Here is a 15,546-nt window from a genome sequence, read left to right as displayed (position 1 = left end):
GACAAGGTGTCGAAAGTTTGGTGATTACAAGCTAAGTAGATCGCCTTCTGTCTGGATGCCTCTTCTTCTCCCTGGTATGAATTTTTTTTTTCAGCGTTTGTTTTTGATCTTGCCGTTAGTTTTTGTTGTTTAATTAGACGATGTGAATATATGACTGCGCTCTTCTATCCCTCTATCGATAGAAACTTGGTGTTGACTTTTGATCATTCAATATCAAACTCGAACCGACACGACAATGAGGTCTTAGAAGGTTAGCTGCGATCAGATATAACACGACGTAGTATGCATACCTATTTTAAGAAACATGATAATATGTGCAGAGCCCCAGAGGCCTACCGTTGTGGTGTAGTATGGCAAACGGCGATGACCGTGCCAGATTGTGATTTATGTCGCGTTAGCTAGGCTCCTTTCTCGAGGTATTGGCGAGAAGCTAGGAGCAGACTAGACTGTGGGACAGGAATCGGAAATAAACAAGAAGGTGTGGTGTTATGGGAGCTCGTATGCTCCTCGAAGGCCTCGTGATGACTCAACAGACACCAGAGGCGCGATTGCACAATGTTCTATTTTCCTGCGACCCCAGCGTTGGGGTTTGAAACAGGGCAAGCAAAGCCCAAGGGGGTAGAACTGGAAGTCAAAGCACGCATATACACCATCCTCGACGATGATTGCATCGCTATGGCGGGAGCCATGATTGCGGGAGCGAATTTGGTGTTTGATGTTGAGATGTCAGGAACTTTGGGAAGCTGGAGAAGGGGAAAGTCACCTCAAGCGATTGACAAGTTGCGCGTCTGGTGTCTTGAGTGCCACCGACACCCCTGGTCGGCCCGTACCCTGGTTGTCATCCATCACCCAATGACAACATCGATCCCAGATAGCGGACCGACCAATTTGATACCGGCGCATGCAACAGCAGATGACTACCTAGGCAGTTCTCAGAGCCATCAACAATTTAGCTTATTAGAGAGATGGCAACGGAATTTCAGGCGAAGATACAATGCCATGGCATACGTTATCTGGCACACGAATTGCACCAAAATCCATCACCTGCCCGCCCCCATGTGCCTCTTCATGCGTTGAGGATGGGAGAGGATAGTCCTGGTCTGCTGTGGATCTTTGTACTGATGAATTTGTGGCACATGCTGGGGCGGAGGGTGCTTTGCAGATGAGACCATCAAGTACTCAGCCTTGGTATGCTTCTTCTCCATTGGCATAAAGAGCCTCTATCTGCTTGCGAACATAGAATTGATACAAATCCATTAACTCCTACGCCATATTTGATCGAGCCCTATACACCAGTACCCCCATGGCTCCTCTTTTCTATGCAAACAGAGACTTGTTGTCAAGTCCATCCTTAGCTTGCCTCTGGCCGCCACTGGATCGCAGGCCCAGCTCCCCTTTTCTTGACAGCCTCTCTGCATACTGGTCTACTCTTGCATTATGCCTAGAAGCCTTTGCCTTGCGAAGATCGGAACGCAGTTGATTAGGCGAAATGAACTCTCTGTTTTCGTAAATGATGGGTCCGCCAAAAGATCCCTCTTGAATAACAATGGGTGTGAGCACAAATCGTGGGCCGATTTCCACAAGTTTGATTTCAGTGTTTCCCGCCCTGCCTGACACTCCCCCCTTTGGTTTCTTGCCTTTGTCGTCAGCACCTGATTGGGCCTCAGGCGCTTCTTCCTCGCTGATCTGATAGTTTCGCACCCAAATTTTGCCATCTACGAAACTGAAACCCATCACATGATCCACAAAAGGCTTGGATTTCCGTGCCCCTTGAGGAACACCAAAGGTGTGAAGGAACAATTCCTTAATGACTCGCAGGTGTGGCTGGGTATCGAAGGGAGCGTCGAATGACAGAATGGGCCGTGACCCCTTTAAGCAGTTCCCAGTGAAATGCAACTCCTCCATGGTGTGTACTGTTCAAGCGTGCGTTAGAATTATCCCGCAAAGGTGATTGGGGGCGGATACTTACAGTTCTGGAGGTGCATTTTGATGGTTGGACCATTTGGAACTTTGCTCAGCCAAACATAGAGATCTTTCCCTTTTCTAGCTTCAAAGAAAAGCACATTATTGCAGTTGTAGAGCTCGGCAAGTTCGTTGAGTTCGTTAAGCTTGGATTTCGAATCAAACTTCACATCCTTACGACCGTGTGGTAGCATAGAGGCGATATCATTGAGCAGGTGTCGGTGTCTATAAATCAATTCAAGTAATCAGAAACTGCAGGAAGACTTGTAACGTGTTTGAATGTGTGTACACATTACTGACCTGTAGGTGACACCACGGGAAGATAGAATGAGGACCCGTTGCTTATTCTTCTTAACGCCATTACTCGCCTCATCGGGCTTTTGCGCATCCGTTTTTGACAATGACTTGTAAACCGCCGCCATATTCGCTTTCGGTAACGTTGTAGTCGATTGAACGAAACGTTATGGGGATTCTGTCAATGTCTGTCGACGCGACAAGCAAAGGTGGGATGCTGGAGGACTTGCCAAACATCAAAAAATTTACGAGCATGGTGGCTGCTATCGATAACGGGCTTTCTCCCTGAGGACGGTCTTGACTTTTAGAGTCCAGCCCCATAATTTCAAGTGGGTCAGTTTTTGGTTCCCACAGAGGTTGGCAATCGAGCAATTTGGTCAATAGTTAACTTGTTAATATGGGCAGAGTTCTGGACCCACCAGACATATTCCAAGATGCCTACTCCGTACAGAGCACCAAGGTACGCAGTACTCCCAACAGCTTGTCATGTGCTCGCTATTGCTGCAGCGCCAGGCCATGTTTAACTTTGCAGTGTAGGCATGGCATTCGCGCCAACCTTTCAGAGACAAGGCAAGGAAGTACAGGGGTTTGGGACAAAGGGTTTGCCGAACTGATGTCAATCACACGGTGTTTCATTGTTCTAGGCGAAGTGGGCAGGCTGCGAATCAAGGCAAAAACGGCTTTCTTCATTCAAAGCGGAAGCTATGAAGAACTTAAATCATTAGGAATTCATTCAGCTGCTATACGTAAAGAGGACCATATCCTCTTGTAGCGATCGTCCAACGCACCAGCCCAGATCAATGTCATCACAAAGACAGAACAAAAAGAAAGTCAATGTGTCCGCGCCTTCTAATTATCAACAAAGACGTAATCACCATTCCTCATTTCCTCAATTCTGCGCCAAAAGACTCTTCCCATGCGTGACATGCGTTCCCAATAGCTGTGTGAGACATGTGGTATCTATCCCAAGCCAGATGGCTGCGGTAGGTTATGCCGCGATTTGCCTAGCAGCATTTACCCCCCTTAGCGGATTCGTCGTCGGCAGGCTTGCTGAGTGAGATGTTGGTGCCAGCACCGATCGTGGCCTGAGCACCATCGCCGCTGTCAAGAGCCTTGCTGGAAACGATTCGGTAGATTTCTATATATTGAATTGCTCATTAGCATCCTGCTTGTCAGAAATGGTGCCATTTCCATCCTGCCACGCCGACGAAACAGTTTCTACGCACCAGTAAGAATGTTTTGAAAGGCAAGCTCAACGTTGCTGGCATCCAAAGCAGAAGTCTCAATGAATGACAAGTGGTTTTCACCTACGGACACATTCGGTTAGTCCATGTACAAGGTACCAGTCGCCATTCAAATAGCACCGCCAGGCGGAACGTACTGGCAAAGGCCTTGGCCTCCTCAGTGGGCACAGCTCTCAAATGTCTCAAATCACTCTTGTTTCCAACGAGCATAATGACAATATTTGCATCGGCGTGGTCGCGCAGCTCCTTCAGCCACCGGGTGACGTTCTCATAAGTTTGATGTTTGCTGATATCGTAGACGAGTAGAGCGCCAACAGCACCTCGGTAGTAGGCAGAGGTAATAGCGCGATAACGTTCCTGTCCAGCGGTGTCCCAAATCTGCGCCTTGATCGTTTTAGAATCGACCTGAATGGATCTAGTGGCAAACTCGACGCCGATGGTGGACTTGGAATCCAGGTTGAACTCGTTTCGGGTGAATCGGCTGAGAAGATTGGATTTTCCGACTCCGGAATCTCCGATCAGAACGACTAGTTGATGGCAATGTTAGCCTGGGCTGCGCTGTAGAGAAGTGCATGCAAAGTCGGCTGCTTGAGTTGGCGGTGGAGGTACCTTTGAAGAGAAACTGTCAGAGAGCGGCAGAGCCCCTATCATTAGCAATGGCGCAAACAAGTCGAGGGGTAAGGGAGGGGCATTTCACACATCATATTCGTCGTTGGCCATGGCGGCGGTGTTGAGCTTGAGAAAAAGGCCGGACACGTGTAGTAGTAGTGGTCAAGAGCTGTGTTGGGGCAGATGCGCAGAATTGTCAAGCGAGACGACGCACGTCGGTTGTCGTAGTGGACGGGATGTGGTAGATGTGGATGCGAGTGTGTGGAGGGGAAGAGTTAAGTTGCTATGTGGTTGTTGTGTCAAGGTCAAGGGTCTTGTCTGGTCTGGTGTGGTCAAGTGGTAGGCGGTGTTATTTAGGTCACTGCGGAAGGCCAGCACGCGCTCAAGTATGGTCTGGTCTGGTCTGGTCTGGTGGATGCATGTGTCTGGCTAAGTTGGCTGGAGGTCATGTCCAGCGCTGCGGTCCGGTCAGAGGTGGCCAAATTGGGGAGCCCGCAGAAGAGAGCCTGGCACTTTAGGCACACCACACCAGCCCGGGCCATGTTCGAACAGCCTGTCTGGCACCCGTCGCCCCGCTCAGGCCATCAAGCAGCCTCGAAGTGGAAAGGGGTCAACCCAGTGCCGCTACTCCGTACTGGGGGCACGGTGCTTGACCACCAGTCAATTGATTGGTAAAGCCCACCAGACAACAGAGAGGCGCACATGCAGGGGGAAAACTGGTGCAAACAATCAATGAGCTGGTTTGCCCATTTGACATCGAATGTTCCTCTTTCAAGGTCATAACAGCATTGCACTCTGGGCAATTTTTCTTGCAACATGAATCCTAGATTATGAATTGTATCTGTATCATTAATACTTTCGACGCCGTTGGACACAATCTGCCTTGGAGATTGTGTGAGTAGGAAATCATCAAGAGTTCTAGGCAACGGCAGTTTTGGACTAGGCAGACAAGGAATTATCGGTTCCACCTTGGAGGCATCAATTATACTCTGCTCAAGTGAGTTTTCGATGCAATACTGTATCAACCCATGCAACATCAAAGAGATGGCTGATCTACACTTCGCCAATCAGGCGGCCGAGTCTTCAAACTTCAACAATGGTATCAAACGGGCCAATTCAGGCTGCTAGCGAAGTGTCCATCGACTATTCAACCCGTTCCTTGCCACGGGTCGAAGCAACAAAGCGTCAAAAGGAAGACTTAAATTCGTATTATAGCACGGTGGTCATAGCAAAGCACTCGAATCTGCAGAAGTGCTCGCAATGAAGACCCAAGCAGGCGAGTTAAGATTTGGAAGAGAGTCTTCCTATCATGCACAGCCGAACTTGCCATGTACTCGCCATTTCGGTGCAGGGATGTTACAGATTTTGTCCCAAGTCGGGTCTAATTCAATGGTCCGACAACGTCTAGTAGTAGTTTGTCGTCAGTAACCTGAATACTCTCCCGAACTCGGTTTGTAATTTGGCCTTGTTCGCAAACCTGACCTTGTTCTTGTCCTGCTCCCAGCCGGCTATTCTTGACGACAATCGCTCCTGGCACTTCAAATGTGGCTTGGCTACCAAGTGTCATCAAGGGCCTGGCGTGTAAGTTGTGGTTGCATCGTTGCCACTGGTTATTCTTTGTTGCCTGGAGGCCTTGGTAGGTGGTTTTAGTTACCAAATCTTTCATCTAAAGCCAACTTGAACACAAGAAGTTTGGCGTTTGATTTGCCTTGGTTCCCGGCAAATTCAAGCCATGACTGTTGCGGCTGGCTGTATCTGCTGGGAAGTCGCGTCAAGCAATCATGCACGCCCCACAGTATTCACAGCTCTCGCACTGTTACACAGATGGAAGTCGGCATTGGCCTGCTCGCTGGATTTTCCTCCATTCTTGGGATTTAACCCGTCTGGTGTATTCTTTGCTTCAACCGAAAATGTAGGTGCAAGTAAGATATCTTGATTGATCAACGTGATTGCAAACATACCTAACAATAAAGATAGGCCCTTAACTCCAGACAAGCTCCACAGCCATTCAGAAATCTGCACTCATGACCTTTGACGATCCGACTCCAGATTCTTCCTCTGATGACAGCCAGTCTCTGACGTCTGCCTCTGCAGAAGATAATTCGCAAGATGAATGGGCTGTCCGCAGAATATTGGCGGAAGCAAAGGTCCGAGATGAAGTCAGATACCTTATAGATTGGGACGGCTTTGACCTTTGTGAAGCAACTTGGGAGCCAGCATCCCACCTGAGCGAAGGGCTTCTCGAACAATGGCTGGCTACCACGAAGGAAACAGGAAAGAAAACTGCCCTGGGATTCACAATAGAGTCATGGAGGCAAGCTGTGAGTGACGATATCCGCGCCAAGTACGCGAAACATGTGGCAAGAAATAAGAAAAGGGATTTGCGGGGTCTGGAGCAAATCCAACTTGACTGCACTCTCGAAGAATGGATAAGCTCGGTACAAGGGGAATACAGGGACGAGATCGGCGATATAAAGGAATGCAGCAATGCGGTACCACCCACTCTAGACGATAATCCCAGAGTTGTCAAAACAGCCCAAGGACGAAAGCAAGACACTATAGGAGGACAACAAGGGACTCATCAAGGAGAAATGTGTCGATCAAGTGAAGACCCGCACAGTCAAAGAAAGTCAAATTCGTTGGCAAGGGAAGGATTGCAGGTTTCTTCAGATGTGTGTCCGAACAAGAATAAGGTGCCTACACCATCAATGCCTGATGCGTGTTCACCAGCTCTTCGAGAAAGAACATCGACCGCTAATCCAAACTCAAAGGGAGCGCCAATCCACTTGGTGTCCCCCAAATTGCATTCTGCAAAAAAAGTCTCAGCAAGAAAGCCTGTGATGGACGCAGCTCAGTTGTCGAATGTATTTATCGGCGGTACGAAACGCAAAGCCCGGCGGAACTTGCTTGACGTAGCATCAGATATCAATCAGGCCCCGAAACTCCTCAATCATCGTAAAAGACGCTTAATACAGAAAGGATTGAGGGATAAGGAGGGTGTGACAGCCCCGGCGCCGCTGAGGAACCAATTTCTAGCTGAAACTCATGACTTGGTCGTTCCCGGGAAACTTGATATGGTGTCAAATAATGGGAATCACAAGGGAATTCTGTTACCGAGCGACTCTCTTGTTCATGCTGGATCGGAATCGAAAGAAAAGGCGAAAAAACGGGTGCATTGGGAAGATAGCATTCCGAATCTGGAACTGCAAGACCTGGATGAGTTCGAAAGTCTCTTTGTAGATGATGATACCTCTCCTATAACTCCCGACGACTATGAAAGCAAGGAGCGAGATTCTACGGAAACCGTATCCAAGGACACCGACGCAACAACTTCAGTACTACTTGACATAGGGAGCGAAGGTCACACGATTTCGAAAGTCTGCCGTTTCGGGCCTGACGGACGCTTAGTGGCTTTGTTGACTTTCCATGGCATGAACTTGAGCCGCAACCCTTCCTGGGCTTGCCTTTTTGAAGGCCAAAGCCGGCTGGACTTTTGCCACACATGCACAAAGCAGGATGTCTTATCCCAGACCGGACACCGGACACTTGAGGAACTGAGTGTCTGCCAGGGAACTGTTTCATTCTGTGAGGAGGACAGGCTTGCCTTTGTATCAGTGACCAGTCAACTACAAATTGGATGTGCTGGGGCAGCTTGCCATCAAAACGACTTTTGCATTCTGATTTTTTGTCCATCACCCTTAAGCTGGGCTGAGGCGTCTTCGAGCGCGGTCGACTTACCTCAAGGAGAACCTGGTCTGGGGTTTCTAATTTTTAAATCAGCTCCCCAATTTCCACTCTCAATGCTGGCCCCAATTGTACCACCGACTGCGGTACAGCGGTACAGCGTGTCGGACTCTCTTAAAATATTCGACATGTTTTTTGACAGCATCCGCGCCTATCTGGGACTCGACCAGGAAGACAAAAGGGCGCCAATCAACTTCTTCCTGCTGTTCCCACCAACGGCTCATCAGCTAGTTATCTTATTTTCTCGGTGGCTTCAGGAATCGATAGTCAACTGCAACATTAAAACGAGCTTACAACCAGGCCAGTGGTCTACCTTTTCCGCCCTTGATAGTGGCACCATAATCGTTCATGAGGATGCGCTGTCGACCTTGTCATCACTTCCCGGCCTATCAAATACTCTACACAGCCAAAGAGGGGTCAGGTTCGAGTTTCTGGCCTTTTCTCCTTCTGGTGCGCTTGGAAAGCATTTCCCACAACTCAACAACAATAATGGAGCGGAAACTGATGGCTGTATAATTCGACTCTTTCCACAAGGCACCGTCATCTTGCTCACGCCGAGCTTTTTTGTGTCTCAGCCGGAGGCTGCTTACAGTTTTCTCAAATGGTTTCGACAATATAACACTGATCGTGGTTCTCTCTATGGACCAAAAAAATTGGCTGTATGGTCTGACATACACGGCTGGCTGTTGGATCTGGCTCTTCATAAAGGTAGCCAAAAGATGCATTCAGAAATTAGTGTAAGTAAAAGATCTATTGAGGCATTGTTGAAATGTTTCAACCTTTTGCAGAATATCATCTCGGAGGTAGAAGATGACCACGAAGGACCACTGATTTACGCCCCAGAGGTACTCGATGGTAACGATGAGCAAAGCCTAGTCAACTGGTTTGGTTCTTGGGCGGGACTACATATTCATCACTACAGGAAATTTCTGGTCCTGGGGTCTAGCAATCACGTTGAAGCAAGACTATCTCGAGTTATTCGATCAGTCCAATTTATTACCTCTTGCACAGAGCATCTCCCCTGCCAAAATGCTCCAACCAGCAGACTGGACGGCAATTTGTGGCCAGAAAGCTCTGTATATCCGGAAGTAGCTTTGGCCGCAAAAGCTCAGAGTTTTCTCACCGAAATAGACGAAAGCTATACGGGCCTGACTTTCTCTCCTTTGGTTTTGTACAGGTTTCCAATTACGTACTGGGGTCCAAAAACGACGTTACAATGGGAGGAGTTTGTGCCATTTTTCAAGGATTATGGCGACTGGTTTGACGATTTCAAGCAGCCATTCTTCTCCAGAATAATGAAAACGGGCGCTATCAATGTTCTCCCAAATTTTAAGAATACTTATCTTGGGCTTTTCTTCACTACAGACAAGGAGCATAGTACGACCTCGGCTTCATCGCAGGAAGTTCGAAGTCTGCATCCTTGGATTGCTATTTACAGACCAGCCGAAATTCACATCAAACCTTGGAGGTCTATGGAGTTACTACTCTGGGATCCCTACGTCCGCCACCACAACGCTCATGGTAACGGGCTTTGCGAAACAGATCTTGTGCCCGCTCAGAAAGCGCTTGTTACTCACATTCGCGAGAAAAGTCGAGATCCGAAAACTACATTTCCTCTCGAACGTGTGTGGGTTGGGCCGTTTGATCATCAGCAGGATGACGGGGTCGTGGACCCATTTGATAGTGTTTTTCGTTGGATTGCGGGCATTTCTCGCCTGGTCAAAGAGAGGCTCCCCTTGTGTGACAAACAACTCCGCTCTCGGGGATGGCGGATGTTCAACCCCGAAACCATGTCGTCAAATGCCACAAGACTCAACGCAGCAAAGACACCTTCGGCTGGCTCAAATACCGGCAACCAATCTCTGGCACTTCGTACGGTTTTCCCAGCTCCCAGACCCGCCACAGCCACTGAGCCATGGCCAATCTGCAATAATCGTTTTCAAGAGGCGGTCTCGAGGCATCGAGGCTCGCATGAGATACCCTTTACGTTCCAGCCAACCTTGAAATGGTATGGAGAGCAAGTTGAAGCAGGGAGAGGGCTACATCACATCAAAGTTTCCGACTGGCAATCCGTTTTTGCCAGGTATAAGATTCAAGATTCTGGGGATGAATATTAATATTCATTCAGCGAGAGGCGGGAGGCGACATTGGGTATAGAAATGGTGGATACAGGTTCACATGAATATCAAGGCACGGTGTTGACTTCAAATTTGGCGAAGGAGCAGATAAGCTGCTCAGGGCGTCTATTCATTATTTGTTGCCAAGAGCATGCCGGAGTCAAGGACATAAAGCTCCATAGCTAGATTCATAATATACAGTTCTCGTTTCCCGTTGCTGAGCCAAGTCGAACACTTCCTACTGTAACCAACCGGGATAATGTGATGTTACTTTGTTGATGCAGGGAAGTTCCTCGTACTCAGAAGTACCCCCTTGACACGGCGTATGTTGTCTCTAACTTTCCTAATCTCATCTTCAGGCTCATTCTTCTTTGCAGACCCATATATGTCGTAGCCACCGACGAATTCAGTATGTCCACCGTATGTCAAGCCGTCTAGATCGTCGCGGAAGACATCCAACAACGTTTTCACATCCTCAAACCCTTCGCTCTGGGCGCGAAACTGGTCTTTTAGAACGGCAAGAGTCTTTGTTAGGGATGTCAAGCTATCAACATGACGCTTAGAAGCGGGCTCCGACTCTTTAGGCGGAAGGTTCGCATTTTGGTCTATTAGTGAAGTTTGGGTTCCTATATCGCGATGGAACATCTCGGTCGGGTCCTCCGCATCGCTGCCATCAATCTCTTCTGGCGATGTGGGCTGTGCAGCCGTTGGTGGAATTACCGACACTGTTTTCTCGAGCTGGGAAACTAAGTTTTCGAGCCTCTGGGATGCTACATCATGCAGCTCAGTTCGTGCATCGGTCAAGTTCTCCACCATGGGGGCAACGAGGTATTTGCTCGTCCCGTATAAGAGCGTTGATAGCCCAGCAAAAGCGTAGAGAGTGTTGAAGATGCCACTCTTCGTAACCAGCGGAGGTGGACGCTCTGGCTTCACTAGGAATTCCGGGTATGTGACAATGGGAGGCCGATCGTTGGTTGCGCCGAGTGATGCAGAGCTCGGTGAAACGGCGTCAGACATTGTATTTTCTGATTCTGGCGTTTCGTTCTGTAGAAGCGCACTTTGTCAGCAAGAATGTTTACTCGTGGAAAATTTCCGCAAAGAATTACACCCACTGTTGGCAGTGACTCGGAGACGGTTTCTGATTGTCCCAGGAGTTTCTCGATATCGCCATCGCTGATGCCTTTGGTTTTGAGAAATTGAACCTTTTTCTCCCGCGACGCAGATTTTACTTCGTCTTCGTCAAGGAAGCGGCGGGCAACTTGAAGCTGCTGATTGTGGTCATCTTGCTGGGTAGATTGCTCCTGTTGTGTTTCGGACGCTGCCGAAGCTTTGGTTTCTTGTTGCCAGGCCGGAATGGAGGCGCCGGGCGGCTGATTGTTGTCGTCGGAGTCGCCCATGCTCAGTGAGGCGGCAAGTGGTAATTAACCACTGTTGAGTGCAGATATAAATTAGAGAAGAAAATGGAAGTAGGGACAAAAGTCAAAGTAGAAGAAAAAGGGAATAGACAAAGATAGTCGGGAGTTGGAACAAGCACGGGTTTGGGTTGGAGATGGGAGATGGGAGATGCCTCGGCACATCCAAGGGCAAATTCCATTCTCGAATCTGGTCCGTTGGTCGGTCTGGGGAACGAGCCGGACTTGCAGGTGGGTGACAGACAGTCCAGTACGAACCAGGCTGGAGTGGGTCCGTGGTGGCTGCTCACCTCCACTCACCGTCAATACTAGGAGTCGAGGTCAAAGGTCAAGGTCAAGGGATGCCAACTCTCAGATTGCGAAATGGATAACGTATGCTGCTGAATCGATAAACCACAACTTGACATCTTCAAAGTTGTCCACATCCGGCTTAATCTGACTGAATTATTGCTCTGCAAAGGAAAAAGCGCCTTCAATTATTTCACACATTCTGCAGCATCAGAAGCGCGGCCATCGCACCTGTTTGTTGGTTTGTTGAGGTGCATCAAGGCAACGGCGATTTCCTCGTTTTTAAATTTGACGGGATTGGCTCCATGGTTTGCAGGCAAAAGCCGAATCAACGCACCGGATCTTGGCTTCATATCAATTCAATCATTTCAACACTGACGCCATCGAGCCCCGTTGAACCTGCGACGTGGCAGGGTGGACGTCTGCCCACTGGTTGAAATTGAAATTGAAATTTGATTGTTTGTCCAGTCTGCACCAGACGCAACACAAGGCTGAATCTCACTCACCCGCCGCCAACCGCATTGCTTGCTCATCGCAGCTCATTGACTGACATATCGCGATATCCGTTAGTCGCACAACAGGTGAGCCATGGACCAGACCCTCTCCTATCACTCATTCCCTGTGCTTCGTCACTACGTTCCTAGCAGTCATTCACCACCACATCATCACCACACACCATCACCACACACCATCACCACACATCATCACCCTCCCAGGCACCGGAAGAAAGGTTCCGAACCTGGCATACTGTGCGTTGAAAGGAGAAGCAGACGAAACGAGCCACAGTTTGTCGTTGATTGAGTATAGTGCAAGAAAAGCTCAAGTTGCATTGAGGCGCATGCGGTGTCATCGCCTTGTGCTTTGTCCTTTGACCAATTCCTTGTGCTGCCTCGTCTCCGTCTTGTTGTTCCTGCACACTATTTTTTTTTTTTAATTTTTTTTTTGGCGCTTGAATACTCCAACTTTTTAGCACAGTACCATCTGGTGCATCTAGACATCCTTTGGATGTGTGACCAATAAACAGAGCTACTTGCCGACAAGCGCTCAAGTGGTACTGTCTGGTTTTGCAAGTGCATAAAGCAATCCCCTTCGCAACCTTGACTACGTGGCGCTTGGTCAAAGTTGCCGCACCAAGAAGTGCCTCAACTTCGAACCTAACTTGAACCGTTGACATCGTGGCCGTTGGCTTGCCATTTCCATCTAAGCTGGGGACCTTCATTAGTCACGAACAACTCAGCTTGTCACCAAGCGCCGGCTTCCGGTTTGTGGTCTTGACCTGAGACCTGGCATCTCGGGTCGGCCATTTCCTCACTTATTGATCCCACCAGTCACTTGAGGATCTGGCCTCAAGATCACGTCACACAACCGCTGCCTTTTGGAGCCGTCACCGTGCCCCAAGTCCCAACCAAGAGCAAATACCTCGCCTCTACTTTGCACACTGCACTACTTCCACCACCAACCATGGCTTCGCGACCACGGCGGTCTGCCGCTGCAAGAGCAAACGAATCCATCTCTGTTCATGCAAAATGGGCTGACACAAGTGAAAGAAGTGACCGCAGCACAATGGCCTCCCGCCGATCCGGCCGTGCCTCTGGCGCAAGTGCCTTGAGAGACTTGCCGTCATCCCCTGACGAGAGTGTCACCGTCAAGACTTCGTCCAGGGCAACTCGGGGAGCTAATCGACGAAGTGACCGCTTCGACGGCGGTGAAATTGTCCACGGCACGAGAAATCGTGGAGGCAGGAAGAATTATGTAATCGACTCCAGCCCGGATGATGATGAGGAGGAGGAAGAGGAGGGGGAAGAGGAAGATGCTGAAGGTGAGGACATTGAAGATGTCGACGCAGATGCCGAAGGAGAAGAGATGGAGGTCGACGCCGAAGGCGACGATGTAGATGCCGAAGGAGAGGAAGACGCCGAAGGGGACATCAATATGGATCTTCCGACTGGCCCACGGGCTGGTCATACAATCAGAGTTTCGCAGCCTGCTCCTAGGTCTGCCGCTAAAGCGGCTGCCTCCAAGATGGCAGCTGAAGACGAGGATGATGAAGAAGACGATGACGACGACGACGATGATGAGCTTAGCGACCCCATGGATAGTGACGAAGGAGACCAGACAATGGCGTTTGGAGATGAAACAATGGCCGACGAGGACGCTGAAGGAGAAGAAATAGAAGTTGCAGGTGAAGATGACGAGGAGGAAGAGGAGGAGGAGGAGGAGGAGGATGCAGAGGGTGAGGAAGTTGGCGATGCTGAAGCTGATAGTGATGAGGGAACACGAGAGGGCACGCCTGATCTCACCAAAATGACAAAGCGTCAGAGGGCAAGATTCGAAGAAGAGCCGCAAGAATACATGAAGCTTTCTGATGGTAAGTTCATCAAAGACATTGAGGTTTTGCGGGCCTGTGGTTCTAACGGAAAACTTTAGAGGTTCAAGTGAAGAAACACTTTACCGCAGAGGAGCTTTCCATGAGACGACAAGAAATGGCCCGTCGTCGCCGTAATCTCAGCGAGAAGCGAACCGAGGAAGTCAAAGTAAGCAGAATATCAACTTCATGCTTGAGAACCCATGACTTGTCACGTATACTAAAATTGTGTCCAGATGGAAACTATCAACAAACTTCTCAAGAAGCAAGCACCAAAAATCAATCGCAAAGCCGCCGCCGCTGCGGCGCGGGCTGACAGTCCTAGCGAAGAAACTCAGAAGGCCGATCCTACACTTATACGCTGGGTAAACAACAGGAGTGGAAGTAAACTATCAGTGCCGGAAGATATCATCGCGGGGCCAGCTGGCCAAGTCTTTTCAAAAGGCAATAGTCTGGCAAGTGGAAAGATGGTGCAAGAGGTTGCTTAAGCTTAAGCGACAGTGGCAGGATACATGGGTGAAGCCCCAATGGAATTCGGCGTCAAAGGGATTTTTTTGTCAAATAGAGGACCATAGGACCATAGGACCATAGGACCATAGGACCATAGGACCACAGGCATCTGGGGGTACAGGAGGCGTGGCCCTCTACATATGTGCGTAATCGATTGAGTAATTCCTGTGGCAGGCAAACTTAATGTACAGAAAGGACAGAAAGTCTGGATTTTGTCACCCTACAAAGTGGGTAATACATGTGTGTTTTCCTCCAAGGCTTCAATGTTGTTGTGTTTTTCACGGCAGCGCTACTTGCATTAATATCAATATAGGAAGAAGTGTTTGCAATCCTGATCTGGTGAGATGAGATGGTGTCCCTGCGATGGACGCTGTCAACTCAAGTGCCCGACGTGGCCGATGTGAACTGTGAATCTGGGTCAGCCAAAGCTTGGGGGTATGTTGGCAGAAACAGCTAGTGGCAGAATCATGAAGAATCAAACTTAATGTAATGAGACCACATGCAGACATATTCACCATGCGTCTCAAGCATGTGCGCCTTTGTTGTATGGGCCTGTTCATCGAGAGGCATGGTGATGCTTGGTCCCCTGGCAGACAGTATGCTGCCTGAAGTAATGCATAGAAAGGCGACACAGTAGACCTATCTATTTAAACTAGAATATAAAGGGACGGCTTTTTTGTCGTCAATGTATAGACGCTCCTTGCTTTGCTTTGAGTAGAGTAAGGACCAAGTTGTTGCCAATTTTGCAACATCTCTTGGTGCCGCCAGTGTCACCTTACTTTGTTCTCACTTGACATTCACCTTTCATCCCATTCTCTACCCAGCCACACACTTGAGCGAAAGATCATGGAAGGATGCTTCGCTATGTCTGTGATATTCATTGCAAATTCTCTCCCCATATCTTTCCCGCCCCCCCCTTTCCTTCGCATTGTATTCCTTTCCACACAGCCGTACTATAAACCTTGAACTTGTCCTAGCTTGCAAAGTTTCTTCGAGTGGAC

General features: G+C 49.0%; 7 protein-coding genes across 7 annotated transcripts; 2 read left to right on the top strand and 5 right to left on the bottom strand.

Annotated features, from left to right (window-relative positions):
* Positions 1-1,317: 1,317 nt before the first annotated feature.
* VFPPC_03473 (ribosome biogenesis protein Brx1) lies at positions 1,318-2,384 on the bottom strand (the record flags this gene model as incomplete). Its single annotated transcript, XM_018282970.1, has 3 exons — positions 1,318-1,913; positions 1,970-2,187; positions 2,263-2,384. The coding sequence occupies 3 exons, from the start codon at positions 2,382-2,384 to the stop codon at positions 1,318-1,320; spliced, it is 936 nt and encodes a 311-aa protein (XP_018147664.1).
* Positions 2,385-3,260: 876 nt separating this feature from the next.
* Positions 3,261-4,220, bottom strand: VFPPC_03472 (secretion-related small GTPase; the record flags this gene model as incomplete). Its single annotated transcript, XM_018282969.1, has 5 exons — positions 3,261-3,394; positions 3,483-3,563; positions 3,638-4,027; positions 4,110-4,122; positions 4,200-4,220. 5 exons carry the CDS (start codon positions 4,218-4,220, stop codon positions 3,261-3,263), a joined length of 639 nt encoding a protein of 212 aa, XP_018147663.1.
* Positions 4,221-4,693: 473 nt separating this feature from the next.
* Positions 4,694-5,146, bottom strand: VFPPC_03471 (hypothetical protein; the record flags this gene model as incomplete). The annotated part of the gene is made up of 1 exon (XM_018282968.1): positions 4,694-5,146. The coding sequence occupies one exon, from the start codon at positions 5,144-5,146 to the stop codon at positions 4,694-4,696; it is 453 nt and encodes a 150-aa protein (XP_018147662.1).
* Positions 5,147-5,841: 695 nt separating this feature from the next.
* VFPPC_17499 (chromo domain-containing protein) lies at positions 5,842-9,970 on the top strand (the record flags this gene model as incomplete). Its single annotated transcript, XM_022429202.1, has 2 exons — positions 5,842-6,027; positions 6,101-9,970. 2 exons carry the CDS (start codon positions 5,842-5,844, stop codon positions 9,968-9,970), a joined length of 4,056 nt encoding a protein of 1,351 aa, XP_022285771.1.
* A 267-nt stretch (positions 9,971-10,237) lies between these two features.
* VFPPC_13475 (peroxisomal membrane anchor domain-containing protein) lies at positions 10,238-11,367 on the bottom strand (the record flags this gene model as incomplete). Its single annotated transcript, XM_022428880.1, has 2 exons — positions 10,238-11,014; positions 11,083-11,367. The coding sequence occupies 2 exons, from the start codon at positions 11,365-11,367 to the stop codon at positions 10,238-10,240; spliced, it is 1,062 nt and encodes a 353-aa protein (XP_022284620.1).
* A 994-nt stretch (positions 11,368-12,361) lies between these two features.
* Positions 12,362-12,889, bottom strand: VFPPC_17500 (hypothetical protein; the record flags this gene model as incomplete). Its single annotated transcript, XM_022429203.1, has 1 exon — positions 12,362-12,889. One exon carries the CDS (start codon positions 12,887-12,889, stop codon positions 12,362-12,364), a length of 528 nt encoding a protein of 175 aa, XP_022285770.1.
* Positions 12,890-13,131: 242 nt separating this feature from the next.
* Positions 13,132-14,523, top strand: VFPPC_13474 (PAPA-1-like conserved region family protein; the record flags this gene model as incomplete). Its single annotated transcript, XM_018291249.1, has 3 exons — positions 13,132-14,038; positions 14,098-14,204; positions 14,272-14,523. The coding sequence occupies 3 exons, from the start codon at positions 13,132-13,134 to the stop codon at positions 14,521-14,523; spliced, it is 1,266 nt and encodes a 421-aa protein (XP_018147660.1).
* Positions 14,524-15,546: the final 1,023 nt, after the last annotated feature.

This window comes from Pochonia chlamydosporia, chromosome 2, assembly GCF_001653235.2.
Source record: "Pochonia chlamydosporia 170 chromosome 2, whole genome shotgun sequence".
In the NCBI taxonomy this organism is placed as follows: Eukaryota; Fungi; Ascomycota; class Sordariomycetes; order Hypocreales; family Clavicipitaceae; genus Pochonia; species Pochonia chlamydosporia.
This window is presented reverse-complemented; position numbering and strand designations above follow the sequence as displayed.